This window comes from Sitophilus oryzae, unplaced genomic scaffold (genome assembly GCF_002938485.1).
Source record: "Sitophilus oryzae breed Bouriz unplaced genomic scaffold, Soryzae_2.0 scaffold_809_pilon_pilon, whole genome shotgun sequence".
Classification (NCBI taxonomy): Eukaryota; Metazoa; Arthropoda; class Insecta; order Coleoptera; family Curculionidae; genus Sitophilus; species Sitophilus oryzae.
Genome location: NW_022147427.1, coordinates 1,160,271 through 1,180,852, shown reverse-complemented (window position 1 = coordinate 1,180,852; position 20,582 = coordinate 1,160,271). Strand labels below are relative to the sequence as shown.

At 32.5% G+C, this 20,582-nt stretch overlaps 1 protein-coding gene across 2 annotated transcripts in view; it reads right to left on the bottom strand.

The window, feature by feature from the left end:
- Positions 1-20,582, bottom strand: part of LOC115888906 (protein disabled) — a 29,913-nt gene that overhangs the window by 7,249 nt on the left and 2,082 nt on the right. Inside the window, exons 6-11 of one of the 2 annotated variants that reach the window (XM_030908787.1) lie at positions 20,074-20,286; positions 19,665-20,019; positions 16,992-18,827; positions 8,000-8,221; positions 6,887-7,178; positions 2,675-2,886 (exon numbers count right to left, since the gene is read on the bottom strand). In XM_030908787.1, coding sequence (XP_030764647.1) covers positions 2,675-2,886; positions 6,887-7,178; positions 8,000-8,221; positions 16,992-18,827; positions 19,665-20,019; positions 20,074-20,286 — 3,130 coding nt within the window. The remainder of the gene's footprint in view (positions 1-2,674; positions 2,887-6,886; positions 7,179-7,999; positions 8,222-16,991; positions 18,828-19,664; positions 20,020-20,073; positions 20,287-20,582) is intronic. The other variant, XM_030908789.1, reaches the window with a different exon arrangement.

Here is a 20,582-nt window from a genome sequence, read left to right as displayed (position 1 = left end):
AATTGTCACTGGCATTTGATTTGGGGTTATAATTTTATTGATGGACATTGATCACTGCTAAATCTGCTTTTAGTAATAGTCATTGTTATTTGACTTGGAGTTATAACTTAATTGAAGGAAAACGATCAATGTCAAAGTCAAAATTATATTATTATTGGGCTGTCAAACATTTTTTAATTCTGGCTTATTTTGATATTTTTAATTTGAAATTATTTTTTATTGCTAAAATGCGTTACCGATTTAGCGAGAATAAACAAGTTCTCATCGCAAAGTTTATTAGTTATTCTACGCGAGAAAAGATACATTTGCCAGTCGATACCGTATATGAAGTAATTACAATGCAAACATGTATATAGTATTAACTAGTCTATAACATATAAATAAGCATTTCTTATACAGTTTAAGACGTGCGAGTATATTTAATTATTTTTGGCATCTTGAACTTCTAGAGTATCAAAGTGTATTTTATTGTATAAGTTTATTTTTAAAATAGGAACGATTTACCTGGAAAAAACTGGTATATACACCTAAAATTTTAAATTGAAAGACAATCAAAATGAATAAAGGCCCTACAAAACATACCTACATGAACCTAATAAAAGCGGAACTCACTCAATTATTAACTTGAGAACGTTTTTAAAATTTTCTAAATAAAATGAATTGTTCTCAGACATTCCCTAAAAAACGCATATTTGACAAATAATGATGACGTACCTTGATCGATGGCTGAACAGATAGTAACTTATTTATTTTGACCACACTAACTTATTTATTTTGATTTTAATGTAGACAGCACTCTGGCGAAGAATCCATGATTTTGAACAAGAAAGATAATATGGTGTATCGTAAATATCTTAGTACAAGTATTTTAAAGGGTGGTACAAAAGAAGAAACATTTTTATTTAACATTATTTATAAAATAAACTGAAAATAGCCAAGTTGCTTAACTTAAAAAAAAATGATTACACAATGTGCGCACCAAAATATACGCATGTTTGAAGTGAAACTTCTTACTAACAGCTATTAAATTGAAGGTTTTGAAGGACATGTTTGAACAAGTGTAGAATGAAATGTTGAAAAAGCAATGAATTAAAAGAATATTTTTTTTCGCGCAAAAAATTGTTTTTAGGTGTAACAAACAGTTTTTACACGCTAAAATAACCTTTTTGCGTGTAACAAATAGTCTTTTACGTGTAACGAATAGTTTTTTTACGCGTACAAATATATTTTTATGTGTAACAAATAGTTTTATACGCGTAAAATAAAGCATATCGCGTCACTACGTATTTTTAGGCCGTATGTTGTGTTTTACTCCCAGCGCGCGTCCTTACCACTTTGCCAAATCGTTACCACTAGCTCGTGTGTCATGGCCTTGAATTTTTACTCCCAGCGCGCGTAAAGAAGTTTCACTTCAAAAATAGTTATCGAAATATGTTAAAATTCTGAATGAGACAAACAGTGTTTCTTATAGTATACTATAAATTGACGTGGATGAGTAGATTTATATCCCCGATATTTCATTGCAAATTTTATAAATTTTATACGAGAAACTTCCTATAGAGGGTGGTCCGAACTGTATTCCGGAACCTTCGGCAACATGTTCTTTAGATAAAAATAAGTAAAAAAGTTCATATAAATGTATGTCCTAAAATGCTTACTTTCAGAGATACAGGGTGCAGAAGTTTCATTTTTGTTTCAATTTTTTCTAAATAATTTCTGAAGTAACGTCAATATTTGGATGAAAATTGGTGTCTGGGAGTTTTTTGACATGAGAAATTTGATTTTGGTGTCAATATGACTCCTACTAGAGGGCGCCACCTACATGTGTTTTAACTGTTTTGAAGCGTAATAACTTTTTGTCCGTACCTGTATAAAACTACCGAGCGAAAAAATATACATCTCTGTGACTTTTTACGTAAAAAATATATCTTTGTAAAAATCGCTATGACCAACCGTTCTTAAGATATTTAGAATGGAAATAGACAATACATGTCATTATTGACGAAAAACAAACACATTGAGTAGATAGTTATTTCACTGAAATAATAAATTTAGTAAATTTTTATTTTTTTTAAATTAATCATATTTTTTTCTGCAAAAAATTACGATAAAACAGTTTTTGTTGAACTTTTGGCACAAAAACATCTCAAATTTATGATTTCAGTCTAATAATAATTTTTTTTACTCAGTAGTTTTAGACAGGTACGGACGAAAAGTTATTACTCTTCAAGCCAGTTAAAAAATATGTAGGTGGCGCCCTTTACTAGTAGGAGTCATATTGACATCAAAATCAAATTTCTCATGTCAAAAAACTCCCAGATACCAGTTTTCATCCAAATATTGACGTTACTTCAGAAATTATTTAGAAAAAATCGAAATAAAAATGAAACTTCTACACCCTGTATCTCCGAAACTAAGCATTTTAGAACATACATTTATACGAACTCTTTTAATTATTTTTATCTGCAGAATATGCTGCTGAAGTTTCCGGAATACAGTTCGGACCACCCTGTATATGAGGAAAAAAATTAATATTCAATATTTTTTTTTAAATCTTATGGTCATGTTTCTGGATCGAAATATACTCCAGTTAAAATACTTGCAGTTATTTAAGACACATATGGGGGAGGAGCAACCCGTGGTATAGATGATCTGTAAGTACTAACTTATTTACCTTGGTTCCAATCTGGACAGCACCATCTATCCTTAGGTTCTTTAGGTTCCCTACTGCTCTCCCTTCTCCTTCTATACCTCCTCTCGCTGTAGTCGTCCCACCTGTCATTTTCCATATCCCTACTACCTCCACTACTATGTCTATCTCTATCAGTCTCTTTGGATCCGTGCCTTTGAAAATAGTGTCCCCTTGACCTATGTTCTTCGTCATACCTAAAAATATATCATACATATCAAAATGATGATTATATATTTATATCAACATATATTGATATACATAAAAACATTATGCTGCAAACAAAAGTATTGTGTGCATATTCAGAGTATCGCATCATATAAGATAAATAATATAAATAGACAGACGTTACTACACAAAATACGAAGATGTACCGAATATAACGAAGGAAGAAAGGATTTTATATAAGCCGCATCAGCTGCTGGGCCATTTAGAGAAAGATTTAGCGGCATAATATATATAACGGGAAGCTTAACTCAGTAGCCTGCAGTAGCGCCCATATATTGGGTCTAGATCATATACAAACTATATGCAGTGGCGGCTCGTGACCCGTGTGACTGGGTAGGCGACAAAATTTTAGTTGCGCCTATTTGCCCCCCCCCCCAAATATACATAATACCCTAGCCCAGTTTGTAAATATATATTATCTCTGGGTTAAAAACATAGCTCAAAAATATTTAGGACAAAGCTAAAGCAAAATTAACAGCTTTCAAAGTAATGACTTAATGATTGACATAATGTACAAGTATAGCTTTTATTAATCCATTTTATCTATTACCTATTTTTTTATCTATTACTATAGAGTCACTATGGAGTACATCATAGAATTTCATTTTAAATTTATTTATTCACGCAAACTTAAAAATTGGTAGTATTGAGAGAAAGAATAATTATGTTTTATATATTAAATTGATGAGTCGGTCTCTTAATAAAGAAAAGTTATTTATTATTATATCAGTAAAATCATCAGATTGTTGAAGAGCTGTGAAAAGATCTTTTTAGATTGAAAGTAAGGCAAGTGGCGATAAACGTTTATTTTTCATGGAATCTCTATTATAAATTTTAATGAATTTCAAACATGAAAAATGTGTCTCAACCCAAGTACTTGTGAATGGTGTAGTAACAAACAAAACAAACAATTTGAAAGCCTCTGGAAATATATTTCCAGGATTATTCTCCTTAAATTATTTTATAATCGAAATCATCATATCTATTATTAATACCTGCAACTTATTCATTAATTTATGTTGGTCAATAACATTTTTTGTTTGTTAAACTATATGCAGTGGCGGCTCGTGACCCGTGTGACTGGGTAGGCGACAAAATTTTAGTTGCGTCTATTTGCCCCCCCCAAATATACATAGTACCCTAGCCCAGTTTGTAAATTCATTAATTTATGTTGGTCAATAACATTTTTTGTTTGTTAAATCACTATTAAATGCGTTGGAAGGAAGTTGGAAATGTATCAATATAACGAGTTTGTTAAATCAGATGTTAAATGCGTTTGAAATTTTTTATAGGATTCTTTAAATTTCGGATCCGCAAGAGATAAATAAAAATAATTGAGACATACGAGTACCTATCTGCAAACCTTATTTCTAAATGTATAACAATGTTATCTAATATTTCATAAAATAAAATTCGCAAAGATATTTGACTTAGCCGCTTTTATTAACACATCGAATTGAAATAGCACAGAGACTTTTCTGTAATATCTGTTGTATCGTTTTCTTGCACCGAATAAAATAATGCACTCTTTTATTTCGGATTCTTTTATTTCGGTGGCGTGTTCTGAAATACAACCGGTTATATCATTTTTAATAATCTCGGACAAGCTCGAAAAATGTTTCCAATTTGCTTTAAACGTTTTTTTTTTCATATAATATAATTTTCATATAATTTTATATAAATATATATAATATAATTTTCATATAAAAATTTTAAATGCTACCTATAATCAATCATATGTAATATCCCCGTAACGAAATGTGATATATCTCCTTATGAAATATCCGGAATATCCGCTTAACTTCCTAGCGAGCCTCCGAGCCTCCACGACTTCATGCGAAGGTGACCAGAGATTTCGCCTAAACCCCGCCTTAATACGATACAACTCCGACTTACGTCGCGTCGCTACCGCACGATTAGTTAGACAGAGACAGAAGACTGCCGTACGTCGGGCATCGACTCTGATAGCAAAAATGTAGAAATCGCCGAACAAAGGCACTCCAACGGTCAAAATTATTTTGTTTTCTAACGCAGCGGCGCAGTCAGCATACGCCAGCGGTAGTGAATAATGTTAATATACAAGACCACAAATATTAAAATAATATTGATTATTAAAAAACACTTCCGTGTATTAACAGTATTTTTATGTATTGGCAACATTAATAGTAAATAATGTAATGTAATAAATCGCTTAAATTCTGCCAAATTGCCTACCCTGACGAGCCGTCACTGACTATATGAAGGGCACACGAAAAAAACGATGAAAGTCCATTTTTTGCTAATTTGATTTTAATGCCTAATATTTTTCCGATGGCCTAATATCATAGCGCTTACTAGCTCAGCGTATACTAGTTTTTTATTATAAATCGTTTACTTAACGTCAAAAAAAATCCAATTTACATCATCAAACAGCAGATAATAGGCAATTCAAAATAAGATCGCAGCGCCATAGCGGCGACAACTCGTACTAATCTATGAGCCATTCCGCCATTTATTTAATTGTGTTCATGTGGTTTGCGTTGTGTGCTTGGTGTCTGTTTCCGAGTTTTTTTAGTTGGTTTTGGACAGTTTTGTGATTTGTGAACATTTTTTATTTGTTAAAAGACTTCGGTTTTCATCATGCGATTAAGCATTTTGGAATATATGCGGTATTTGGACGGATCCACACATTCCAAATGTGTGGTTGAAGGGGAAAATGTCCTTAATGCAGGGCATTTAAAATATTATGCACAAGTTCAAATGGGAATGGCTGTTTTAAATTTAAATAAATGTGTCTTTATAGTATATGCATCCTATGACAGTAGTTTGCTAATTATAAATGTCAAATACGATTTTGATTTTGTAATGAATATGTTAACAAAAATAAAAAATAATTATTTTAATAATATGTTACATGTAATTTGTGAAAATAAAAGTAGGTTACATGCACAGAGTAGTAACTAGTTAATTAAATAAAAGATGTGTGTCTATATAATGGTAGTATTTATTTTTATGTAAATAGGTATAAAGTAAAAATATATTGTATGACTAAAAATAACATGCAAAAAAAAATGTATATGTATATTATTTAAAAAAAAATAAGTACTAAAACAGGTCAAAATATCACTGCCCAATAAATCCTTAATAATAATATCATAAGTTGTTATAAGTTCACATAATGTCAACATTTTTTGGATATTCACTTGCACTTCTGCATCCCTAAACTTTGGTTCCGTAGGTGATGAAGGATGTTTTAGAGTTGTTAACATATTTTCTGCAGCAACAGTATCTTCCTCGTCTTCTACATCTTGTTCACATTCCATACCGACTTCGAGTTCAGATTGGTTTTATCTTTCTCTTCTACCAGCTGTACGGATATCCCTGGATGATGGACCTGCCTCTGAGTCAAGCACAAGTGGCAGATTTTTTGTGAGGACAGCGGTTTTCTTTAAAATTCTGCGATTTTTTCTATCTAAAATAAAAATATCACTTAGCCTTAGAATATCCTATAACCTAACAAAACTCACCTTTATGAAAATAATCTTGGTCTGACAAATGTAATGAGCACACTCGCATATGATCTGAAACTTTCTTTCGAATTTTCAATGCCTTAATCCAAATTTTTCTTCAATCCACCAGCTTCTTTATTTCCAAGTTTGGTTTCCACAATACTTTCGACAATCCTTCCTTTGGAAACGAATCTCGGGGTTTTTCTTTGCCCAAGAATTATACTTTGGCACACAGCAATAATGATTCATATTTATTTAATTTCAAACGAAAAGCACAACATAAAACACAAAGAATAAACGGGAAATAAGAGTCGTCAGCTTCGATTTCCAAACCTAAACAATGCAAATCAATAAAAGGAATGGCCCCTACGATAGTTCGAAAATCCGGGCATAGAGGGCGTATCGCTTAGCATGAATAGCGTATAGAGCATTGTCTTAGGTAAACGTATTAAATTTCGCTTTTAATAATAAGTAATCTTACTCATAATCTTCATCGTCATCATCCCAACTATCCACTTGCTTCGCCTCACGATGCCTGTCGAAAGAGTGGCCTCTCGGGTGCTTTCCCCACCCCACTCGACCTTCAGGCCGTCTTCTAGGTTCCTCCTCCCAGGGGCTGACGTCACGAGAACTGGACGAATGACCGCCCGGTTGTTGGTTCCCGTGTTGCCAATTGCCACTGCCTTGTCTACGCCTGCGTGGTCGATCGTAACACTCGTAATATTCGTCCTCGTATGAATCGGTCGATCGTCTATGAGCTGGGTAATATGAACCTAGATATTTAAATACAGGGTCGGTGATGTGTATGGGAACGGTCGATTATTACGTAAAATATACAAGGTGCCGCAAAAAGTTAAATACAAAACTTATATGGTTTTTAAATGTCTAGTAGCAAGTAGTAAATTTAAGTATACAGGGTCGGTCATAAAGTTGTGGCACATCAAAATTTATTTATTTAAATGCAACCCCCTGTATATTATTGCCTATTTTAATTATTGCTTCAATTTTAAGCACTAATCGTAATGCACATAATGACATAATGTACCTAAATGCAACCATTTCCGAATTATGAAGTTTTGATTAAGAAATGTTAAACGAAAATTTTGTAATTTCCAGACTTGATATAATCTCACTTTATACATCTATAAATGATAACTTGAAAACTAATGTCAAATATTATTAAGATCACAGTTTCCGCAGAATGGCATCGTTAAATGAAACTGAACACATCGGAATTAATTAAATTGAATTGTTCAAGTGGTATTTTCAAAAGTCAATAACTCAGAAACGATTGGTTTGAGGTACATTGTGTGTATTTCAATTTTTACTTAGAATTGAAGGAAGAATTGAAATAGGCAATAATATACAGGGGGTTCCATTTAAAAAAAATTAAACTTTGATGTGCTACGACTTTATGACCGACCCTGTATACTTAAATTGACTACTAGCTACTAGACATTTAAAAACCCTATAACTTTTATATTAAACTTTTTGCGGTACCTCGTTTTCTAATAATAGACCGTTCCCATACATATCAGCGACCCTGTATATTGGGATTCGTAATCAGTAAATTGATAAAATAAATAAAATATACCTTCTGGATCAGCTGAAGTATCCCACCAGTTTTCTACGTCTCGATTTTTTTTCCATCTTTTACCGCCTTTGGGTTCTTTTTTCCAATTAGTGGGTGACTTGTTACCGAATTCTTTGGAATCACTAGACCATGGCGAAATACCCTCTTCACTTTGGGCAGCACCCAAGTTTTCTTTACTCTCCAACCGACTGCTACTCTGATCGAATATCGCCCACGATTCACCTAAATTACCCAGAAAGAAAATGTATTTCCTATCATTGCAAATTATGAAATTTATTCCAGTTTGATTTTATAATTTATGTGGATAAATCAGCGTTGTTATAAATTGCGAGTTTAATTTGTGACGTTTCAATTAATAAAAATTTTTGAAACTGTTTAAGTAACCACTTATAAAAACAATAGTCACAAAGAGACAAATCTAAAGGATGTATACCGGGTGCGTCTCAAAAGTGGCTCACCCATAGACTTAAAATAAAATATAGACTGAGCATCTCATTCATAAATAGCTGGAAACTGCGGTCAGACAATGTCTTGTTATTGTTATGTTATTGTTTTAGGCTCTAACGAGTGCGACACGAGCGATAGACAGGTTGTCTCCGTCGTAACGGTCATGCCCTGACGACTCCGACGAGAAACGCAACACTGTCTCTCGTTCCTCAGTACACCTGAACTCTCCGTACCATAGCCGGGTATTTTTTTTTTATTTTAATGAAGCTATAATTCAATTAAAAATATATCGTATTTAAACTTTTTATATTTTATTAAGATTTAGGAGAGGTTTTTTAAATAAAAGTTTAGAAAAAAACGTCTTAGAGTCCAAAAACGATAAAAATAATAAAATACATGTCACAGAAAAAATAATAATCGAAATTACGTATTTAATTTTAGAAATTAATAATAAATTATTAATTTTAGTCAAACATTTACAACCCTAATATTAATCAAAACAGGATCTATTCTATAGATATAATAGAATCGGCGACATGGAAAGAGAAAAAACTTTATGATTGTTGATTTTTTTTTCTGGTAAGTGATGTCTTATTATGTAAATTAGAGAAAACAGAAATCTGTTCCATTAAAGCAAGCTTTTAGGAAGTGGATAAAATGAAAACTACATTTATTTAACTCGGTACTGTTTTTATTATACCGGGTGCGTCCCAAAAGTGCCTTACCCCCATAATTTTTTTATTTTTTCAAATTAAAAAACAAGATTTGGTATGTTATTATATGACATAAATTAGGATTGATTGAAGCATTCAATTGTTTTTGGTCACTTCCTGTTTCACCGGAAATGACTATAATTTTTGATTTTTAAATGGGACCCTAGGTATATCTCTACTTTATTCGATAGAAAATGACACTCTCAATAGAATGACATATCATATGTCAACTTTTGACATTTTCGCATATGGTTTAATTGAAATTGTAACACGCGGTTCATAACGACAATTTGACTCGAAATACCAAGTATCAATATATTCATAAAAAATGCTTTTTCCAAATATGTTAACGAGTCACCCTTGTTCCATTTGAAAAAATTGACATATGATTAAAAATATGATTTGTGCATCTTGTAACCGGCCTAGACAAGACACGAAAAACATTAGACGATCAAAACTATTTTTCCAAGGCTCCTTGGTTAAAACTTAGTGTTTTTAACACCGCCATGGCACCCGGATTGAAATTTAAAATACGATTTGTTTTTAAGCGACAATGTCAAAAGTTGACATATGATATGTCATTCTATGTGTCATTCAAAAATCAAAATTTGTAGTCATTTCCAGCGAAACAGGAAGATACCAAAAACAATTGAATACGTCAATCCATCCTAATTTATGTCATATACTAACATTCAAATCTGTTTTTTTTTATCTGAAAAAATAAAAAGCCATAGGGGTGAGCCACTTAAAAAATATTGTTTCATAATGTAATATCATTTTAAAATTCTTGTATATTATTTTAGATTCTGAAGATAGTTTTAGAATAAACCGGAATATATTTTTAATAAAAACATTATTAATTTTTTAACCGATGCCTAATATAATTTATCTATTATGTATAATAACAGGGTTATAATAATGATTTTGTTACAAACACCTTTATATAAATGATTATGTAATAGAAAAAAATCAGATTTTACATTTTACTAAAATATTATCTAAATAAGCGCCTTTCTACAACAACGCCACTGACTCCCAATTGGTAAATTGAGAGTTGCCTACCGGTCGAAAGTCCTTTCGAGACTTAAATGGATTATTTAAGTCAAATTTCTTGCAAATTTGGCACTGGCGAACCATATTTTATAGTTCTTGAATACAAAAAGTATATAAAATAAACATTTAAGGATTACAAACTAAGAAAATGCGATAATACAGCCAGGGAGAAGTAGCGGCAACAATGCTTTACTACACACGTGCGACGCGTACTACAAGATAATAGAAGAATGAATAGCCGACCACTGCCGTTCTTTAAAAGATCAGCCAGGGGGCGAACTTTTGTTTACTTTATCAGCTGTACATACTTAGATATTGGGTTAGATTCTGTATTCATATTTTGTCGGTTGATTTTTGGTATTATTTGTTATTGTAGTGCAAAAAACTAATTATTTTGATGCTTAAGTGACATAAACTACTACCAGATATATGGTCACTCTGGTTCTCATAAAAGAACACGAAATATTACACGTTTTGTTAAGTGCTTTAACCTAAAAGTGCCCATAAGTTTTTTATTTATCATGATTTTGGTGTGTGTTTTTTAAGACTCTAACAACTCATCAATAAAGCTTAAGTGGAGTGTGTTTTTGGCCTCATCTTTGTTGTGTTCCTGGTATAGTTATACTAGGCAGCCTAAAGTGTCCGGAAGAGCAAGAAAAGTGGGTACGAGTTATAAATCAAGACAATTCTATTGAAAATATCGTTAATAAATTTAAAAATAATATTCTCCCAGGATTATATTAAAAAAAACTGGACAATTATGTTTATTTTATTCATATTGTGGAATCTCCACTCCAAGTGTTGTTGATTCGATAGATTCAAACACGTAAGATAAACACGTAAGTATATAGGTATTATGAGCTAGGGAAAAATAAAGAATATGCGTATTAAAGATCATGAACAAGATTATTAATTTGAGTTCAAAATTAAAAAAGATTTTTATAAAGACAAGAATGATAAAGTTTTAAAGAAGAATGTATTTTTGTTTGATAATATAATGTATGTAAGGCATAACATATTTTTGTTCAGTAATTTTTAATTAATAGTGTTGTATAATCAATAAATTGGTATATTTGCAATACAAAATTAAGTTTTAATGATAACGATGATACTAAAAATAATTAGAAATTCGTATTTCTTTGTTTTAATTGGTCTAATGTTATTTACAATTTATGTAAGAATTATACCGTATCATCGAAAAAAAAACGGCGTCTAGTTGGCTTGGAAATGAACATCGATAACATTCCCTAAATAATGTGCGCGTTCAGGGAACACAGCGGCTGACCGACCGCTGAGTATTTTGCTCAGCGGCTGACTGTTTTTGCGTGTAAAAAGCCTTCTATATCTCTGGTAAAAAGGGACCGTTTAGGGAAACCGCTTGCTCAGCTACTCAGCCGCTGACCGTCCCTGAACGCGCCCATTGTTACACATAAAATAGTTAACTAGAATTTTACATTTTTGGAAAATTTCATATTCTTGAACCTTGTTTTTAAATATTCTAAAATTTTTGATTTTCTTGGGATTTAAGTTCGTGAAATACGCTGATTAAGTTTTCATTTTGTTTTTCATTATTTTTATGTTGTTAAAAAAAACGTTTCGGCTAACATTCATCAGTGTTGGGTATGAAAAAAATAGTGTCGAATATAATCCAAAAAATTACATATAAAATATTCACGCCACACACCACATAATGTTACTGTAATTAATAAACTAATATAAACTTGTCAAAAGATGACCACATATTTTTTAAAATTATTGTTCTTAACAAAACTATCAACATTAACTATAGCTGAAATCGTACTCCATAGTCAATGTAGATAGTTTTAGTGTTAAATAAAATGTAGATAGTGTTTGGATTATATTCGACACTATTTTTTTGGTATGACCCAACTCTGATGAAGGCTATAATGTTAGCCGAAACGTTTTTTTTTAAACCAAATAAAAATAATGAAAAACCAAATGAAAACTTAATCAGCGTTTTTCCCGAACCAAAATCCCAAGAAAATCAAAAATTTTAGAATAATTTTACATATAAAATGACAGCGATCTTCATTTCATAGCCATCGCTGACACCTTTTTTTCTATAATACTGTATTATTTGCAATATAATAGATATTGAATGTTTTTTGTTAAATTAGATCGATTTTCAAACCTCAAAATTTAAAATATATTTTACATTTTACCCATTATCTTATGTACCTATTCATTATTTGTATATTGTAAAACATTTGCTGCATTTGTATGGTTCATAGTTTATTTGCCAAAGTATTTATTACTATAAATAAGTATATATATTGTATTTATTAACTGTATATTATGTATATTTCATGTAAACTATATCATTTTTAAAACTCAAACCAAAAGTATGAGGAATAATTATGTTTTCCATTATTCTACAACATATTTATTAATCCGTAGTATTTAACTAGCGTGACGTCATAAATCTCGCCCCAAGGTTGATCTTTTAAAGAACGGCACTGAGCCGACCTCGCCTCTAATCGTTGTTGCCATATTGTAAAGGATTTATCCTTTTTACATAGTATTCGACTTATAATTAAGTAGTATAAGGCCTATTTAATACATCTATGGAATATTAAAACCTATTTTATTTATTTATTAATATCTCAATACATGTGTATAATGAGTAATAAGTAAAAAAATATTGATAATATTAAAGACATAGGCTGGACGAGGAAGGTTTGGTCGGTTGCGGTCGAGTGTACCCAGAAGTAAACATGTGTACAAAAATGATTGTTTGACCGCGTTTAGATGTAAATAGTGTAGTCTATATTTTATTTTAAGTCTATGGGCTCACCCATACAACTTTTTTATTTTTCAGATAAAAAAACGAGATTTGGTATGTTGGTATACCTAAGTGATACATTTTTCAATTACGTATTCAATTGTTTTTGGTCGTTTCCTGTTTCACCGGATATGACTACAACTTTTGATTTTTAAATGACACCCTGAGTATTTTTTACTTTATTCGATAGAAAATAAAACTCTGAATAAAATGACATGTCATATGTCAAGTTTTGACATTTTCGCATATGGTTTATTTGAAATTGTAACATGTGGTTCATAACGACAATTTAACTCGAAATATCAAGTGTTTGGTACCAAATTATTCGTAAAATACTGCTTTTTCCAAATAAGCTAATGAGCCACCCTTGTTCCGTTTGAAAAAATTGAGATATGAATAAAAATACGATTTGCGCATCTTTTAACCGACCAGGACAAGACACGAAAAACAATAGACGATCAAATCTATTTTTCCAAGGCTCCTTGATTCAAAATTAGTGTTTTAACACAACCAAGACACTCGATTATTTTTTAAGCGAAAATGTCAAAAGTTGGTACATGATATGCCATTCTATTCAGAGTGTCATTTTCTATCCAATAAAGTAAAAATATACCGACGCACTGTGGTTCCACAAATGGACAAAATTCGTCAAAATCAATAACATAATTTTTTTGTAAAACCATTATATTTAAATAACCAATAATTCAAATTCATAATAATAAAATATTGAGGACTCTAAAACTATGTATTCATTAAAAAAAATAACCCTAAACCGTGACCGTGTCAAATAACTCCGCTATAAAAAAGTTACAACCTAATCAAGTTGGCGCTTCGCAGACGTCACTTTACATTATTTGTTGACAGTTTGTTATTAAAGTGGTGTTGGTTGTACATTTTTAGCTACGAATGTCCAAAAACAAGGTAAGTTTATTAATTCTGAGTGTTAGAATTAGTTACTTTATTATTACTTTGACATTAGTAATACAAAATTATCGAAAAATTAGGCGTTTCAAATATGTTTCCCGCCTTTTCCCGAAATAATTTCCATAGTGTCAAGTAGATACATGCCTTGACCTATTATAGAACAAATATTAGTGTGCAGTTTTTGCTACTCCCTTTTAATTAAGATCTGAAGTAACTGAGGTATTGCAAAATATGGCTAAAAATTCCGTTCCTTTCAGGTACATCATATCGATGTTCATTGGATAGAATGGGTATTTTTGAGATATCGTTGACAAAGGCTGGGTCTGTTTCAACAAAATCAAAACAAATATTTGGTAATTTATTAGAACAGTTACCTGACGCTGAAAATTTGAATTGTGCTAATTTGGAAAAGAAAATGTTTTATTTGTGCAAAAAAATAGCAGAAAATTGGGCAAAAGCCAGGCGCAACAAAGATTTTTTTCTAAAAACAAATTCTAATTGGTTAATAAAGACCGATGATATCTTCGTTAACACACAGGTGTCCAAATTAACCCAAGTCAACAAACCATCTACCCGTACATGCGGAAGACCAGAGAAAACTTTTGATGAGTCTTGTCGACGGTCACAACAGAGAAAACTGTCGCAAATTTCTGTCATCGATAACTCCTTGATAACTATGTTACGAAGGCCTTCATCTAACGTTAATTACAAGAAAGTTGATGCCGATGAAGTCTTATCTCTTCCAGTTGAAGCTAAACTGACTAAACACCAGTATATATTGTTAAGAAATTTTATTAATTCTAAAATAAATAATATGTTTCCTTCGTATCAAAAAGTCCAAGAAAAAGTGCTACCCCAGTAAAGATTACATTAAAATTACCGAATCATCTGCTGAGATAGAGTTACAAAACTTACTCGATCATACAGCAAGCAGAATATGGTCATCACAACAAGAGGTGATAAACTCTACTTCAGACAATCAAGACCAAAATTTGGTTTTGTTTGGAAAATGGGGATTTGACGGTAGTAGTGGTCACTCAGAATACAAGCAATCTTTTCAAGATCCAACATTCCAAGACGGAAGTTTATTTGTGACTTCATATGTACCACTTCGTCTTGTTTTTGAAGATAACCCTGAAAAAATAGTGTGGAAAAACCCCCGAACCTCCTCTACACGTTATTGTAGACCGCTTAGATTCCAATTTAAAAAAGAAACTAAAGAAGCAGCTCTTAACGAAGAAAAATACTTTACAGAAAAAATTAATTCCCTGAAGCCCACAGTAGTTTCATTTAATGACAAGAACTATTCCATAAAGCACAAACACTAGGAAGATTTGTAGCAGTTTAACTGAATCGTCTTCAGCCAGATGTTATATATGTGGTTCAAGTCCCAAAGAAATGAAAGATATTGATTTGTGCCTTCAAAAACAAGTTCGCCCAGAAACATTTGAATTTGGCTTGTCCCCTTTACATTCATATATACGATTCTTTGAATATTTTTTACATCTTTCATATAGATTAAATTTAAAAAAATGGCAAATACGGTCTAAAGAAGAAAAGTAACATTTTTCTGAAAGGAAAGGCCAGATTCAATCTGAGTTTAGAAATAAATTGGGATTGATAGTGGATAAGCCAAAATGTGGAGGAAGCGGTACTTCCAATGGCGGAAATACCGCAAGAAAATTCTTTAAACAATTAGATGAACCTCTGAAATTACAGGTTTAAGCAAGAGTCTTCTAGAAAGATGTTCTGTAATTTTAAGGTGCATTTCATCAGGATTCAAAATTAATATTATAAAGTTTAAAGAATTTTCTTTAAGTATGGCTCGGTTACTGGTGGCTGAATATCCCTGGTATAATATTCCCCCTTCAGTCCACAAGGTACTTATACATGGTCCTGATGTAATAGAAAGCGCCATATTACCCATTGGAGAATTATCAGAAGAAGCTGCTGAGGCCAAAAATAAAGAGTCATACTCGAAAAAATCATACTCGAAAAATGTTTCGTACAAAGTGTAATATGGATCTTTTAAATAGACTCTTACTTAGTTCAGAGCCCTTAGTAACAGAATTAAGGAAATTGCCGCCAAAAAATAAAAATAGCTCTCCTAAGGCAGTACTAGATTTGTTAGATGAATAGTATATAAAATTTTGTTGTTTGTTGTTAAGTATTAATATTTCCTCTTTAAATTTGATAGTTGAATAACCATATTCATACTAAAATCCATGATGTAATTCGATTTCTCTTATTTTCGATTTTATTGTTGTCATTTTAGTATTTGTTAAAATTGTTATAAATAACCAAAGCATATAATTACAATATACCTAATATAAATAAAATGTATTTTAGTATAGTTTTTTTTATTAAACAGTAGAAAGGAACCAATATTAAAAAAATTATCAATTCTAAACTCTATTATCTAATTTCATTCTAACGGGGTAGTAGGACATCTGTTAATTAATTTTATAGTATTTTTTTACAAATTTGTGCATATAACTGAAATAATTGATTTTTGTCACCGCTTAACATATACATGGAACCACTGTGCGACGGTGCCATTCAAAAATCAAAAGTTGTGTTCATTTCCAGTGAAACAGGAAGTGACCAAAAACAATTGAATACGTCAATCAATCCCAATTTATGTCAAGTACTAACATAGCAAATCTCGTTTTTTTATCTGAAAAAATAAAATAATTATAGGGGTGAGACACTTTTGAGTAGTATTTTGAGTTGAGTATTTGTATAATCTGATAAATTTACCATAGTTTAATTTATTTGCTATTTTGTATTATAGTAAACTTAACAAGGTTAGCCCCGCCCTTTATGTAACATTGTAATATAAGCAGTATAACCGACGTTAGATGCGCTAGCGCTAAAGAATATTGGTTATAAATGTCGGTTAATCATGTTAAACGAAAAAAAATAGGATGGCATTTATCTATAATTTAAAAAATATCGGTAAACAAATTAAATTAACCAAGTTTCTTAAAGCAATTTGTGACCATCGACGGTACAATAAACGACGATAAAGTCAATATTATAAAATAATTACCTGTAGGGTCCAGGTTTTTCTTGGGAATATCCGAATTACTCCCGGTATTATCCACTTCCGGTGAACTACCACTCAAAACGTCAGAGAGTGAGCCGGAAGTAAGCCTGGTACTCGACTGAATTATTTCTGTTATAGCGTTGGGCACTGGGCTCTTCATCACAGGAGACCGCGTCGGTGACTTTTCAGGAGTAACTGTTTTTGATTTGGGTTCCTTACTTTCTAACATATACTCTATAATACAGTCTTTTGAAATAATATCCTTTTCCGGAACTTCGTGCAAATTATGCTCCTTGTTCGCTAAATTAATATCTTCAACACTTTTCTCTTGGTCTTCATTGAGCGTGTCTTTATTTAGTGTCCCCTCGCTTTCAACAATGTTCTGATTTACCTCGTCTTTATTCTGTTCAGTCTGTTTGATTTCTATTTCCACAATTTCCCTTAAAGCAGCATATTTATCCTCAACAGATAACTTATCGCTGGAAGGTTGAGAATCGTCCGAATTTTTCTGCTGAAGCTGTTCCTTCTCCTCCTGGATTTGTTCAGGTTCGGTATCGATTTTTGTCTGCTTAATCTCTTCCTGAAGCTCCCTGAAAACCGCGTATCTGTCGTAGGTTGAGTCCGCGTTCGACTGGGTCGTCGAAACGTTGCTTATGTTTTCGAAGTTCGCGGAAAAATCAGCCTGGAAAGTTGGAAAAACGTTCTCGCAATCATGCTTACGCTGACTAGACTGCGACTTGATAAAAGTGGACAAATAATTAGTTAATTGAACCAGTGTCATATTGCTTAGTTTATGAGGAGGAATATTCAGTTTACCCGCCAATTCGTTCAAACCGCTTAAGGTTAGCTGACTCAAGGTCATATCCAAACCTTCCAAAGAATTATTCAGACTGTCCTTACTAATAGATGTATTTTGTTTTGACTCTGAAGCAGGCTGTTCCTTCTTTGTGTGTCTTTGGGGAGGAGGGAGCAATACACTAAGACTATCTGGGTTTTCCGGAAAAGATATGGGAGTTAAATAATCCTCGTCGCTAGAATACTGATTGTGTTTCTTGGGACGTTCAGGAGGAGTAGTAAAATTCGACTCAAACATCGACTTCCTCTGTGGCACGGGAATAGGAGGATTCATATCAGAAACATTTTTAATCTCTGGCATACTTTTTTTCTCTTTCTCGAATTTTTCTATATAATCGTAACGATTCTCCTCGGTATGAGGGGGCCTAGGGGGAGGCTTTAAAACAATGTCGCCTTGTTTTTTCGGAGGTAACGGAGGAGGTTGTACTTCCCCTAAAGTCACGGCGTGTCTAGGAGGGGGTTCCGGAACGTTTTCCGATTCGGATGACACTTCTACACTTTGTTCTTGAGTCTTAGATAAACTATCGTCGAACTGAACATCGAAAGTGTTCGTTTTGATGAACTGCGCTGATTTAGGGCTGGTACCTAAAGTACCACTGCTTTCCAAGCCCACTGTTTTCGGAGACTTGGACAAATTGTTTTGGAACATCGAATGTAGATCTCTGGCGGCTCGTTGGGTGACGAATTCAGTCTCGAACGGATCTTGTTTCGAAAAATCGGTTTCAGCAAAGGGATCCTCCTTGACGAAAGGATCTTCTCCGAAAGGATCCGCGCTGAAAACGTTCGTTGTGTTCGAATAAATAGTTTGAGAAGGCGCGGATGTCGTTTTTGAGGAAGCAGTTTGGTTAAAATTGATATTAAAAAGATCTTGAGTCGCCGATGAAGTCGTCGAGGACACCAGTTCGTTTAGCGCCTTTTTCGGTGGATTTTTCAACTCTTGAAAGAAATGTTTCTTATCAATATATGGCTTACTTCTACCGGTACCTAGGGTAAAATAAAATATTTTTTTGCGACGGAAATCGTAAAAGTCTATCTACTGAGAAACCAAAAGCAAAACTGGAAAAGAAAAAAGAAAAAATAATTTTGGTATTTTTTTTTAAACAGGTTTTATTTTATTTTACCACAGATATTCTCCGTTCTCGTTGAGGTTTTAGTGTATTAGTAAAAAATATGTTAGTGCTAAATGATAAATGGATAAGAATTAAATTATTTTCACTTCTATCTATATAAACAAAGCTTCTATTAGGGCTAAAACAGATGAAGCAGTTTGGGGCGCAGCGGTTAAGCCCGCACGGTTCGTCGCCGCAACTGTTTAGCTTTGCTGCAGCTAGATGCAGGCGCTCGGCAGCTCACGTTGAAGAGACACCGCGCGGATAACCTGGCGATACTCCTAAGTAATGTGGCAAGTAATGGCAGATAGGAGGTATTGACAATTCACCTGCGCACCGTCTTATTTGCACAATAGAAGTGCCATTAATGAGCCGCCGAGCTGTCGCCGACTCAGCGCACATCGCTTCAAAACCGCCTCGTATATTTTAGCTCTTAATGTTTATTTACTGAAAGGCAGAAACACTGTCTCCGAAAACTGTAATATCAAAACATAGTACCACAAAACATGGTTAAGGTATGTTTTGTGTGCAAGGTTTACAGGATTATATACTAAAAATAATTACTTTAGTAAATTTTGACAAGCTGTTAAAAAATATATATAATGTTGCTTTTAAAAAATCGATAAACTAAACAATGATTATAAAAAAACTTTATATAAATGAAAAACATTGCTAAATTCAATATTACTATACTTCATAAAACATTACATACCTAATGGATCCAGTTCAGTAAAAACATCAAACTGTGACATAATTTCTTGTTTTTTTGCTTCATGATTTTCATCTGTAACTGTTTCTGTTGGCCTTAAAGAATTAGATTCCTCAAATTGGTTACTACCAAATGTAGGTGTAAACCAATGTCCACTGTTTTGTTCCTCATGAGAACTGTTAAAATCATGTGAAAATGAAAATTCTGTCTTGGTTTTTGCACTTAACAGTGAATCGGTGCCACTATCTATGCTAGCAGCTGTATTTGGTGGGGTTTTTGTGCTTAATACACTGCCAGAATCGGAAGTTCTGCTTGATCTTTCCCTGCTAGATGATGGAGGGGGCGGCAAGATTAGTTTCTAAAATATTAAAGATATAAAGTTTAAGAAAAAGTTAAATATTACTTTATTTACATTAATTGGATAACTTATAAAGCTATCGCCAAATGGATCATCTTTAGAACCAAACGGATCTGAAGGAGTAATTCTTTCCATTTGATTTAAACCCTGTTGCAAGCTGTTTAGTTCTAATTCTAGGTCAACTAAATCAGCCACTGCTGTTCCAGAATTTTTACTTCCCGATATACTACTACTAGCTTTATGTTCACTTTTTGACTTTTCTGTGGGCTGTGAAAAATTAAGCATTACTTCCATTTAAATATATACATGGCGGTGTAAATTGTATTCGGAAAACTTCGACAGTAGTATTAAAACTCAGTTTGAATCATCTACTGATGAAGCTAACATGGTTAGCGAAACGCGCGTCCAGTATAAAAGAAAAGTGTTTTAGTGTATTGGGGTGAATTAGTGTTTTACTTTACTGTTGCAACACAAAAGATTCCAACCCTCAACTTTAATAGTATATTCTATAGATAAAAATAAGTAAAAAATATTGTATAAATTTATGTCCTAAAATGCTTCAT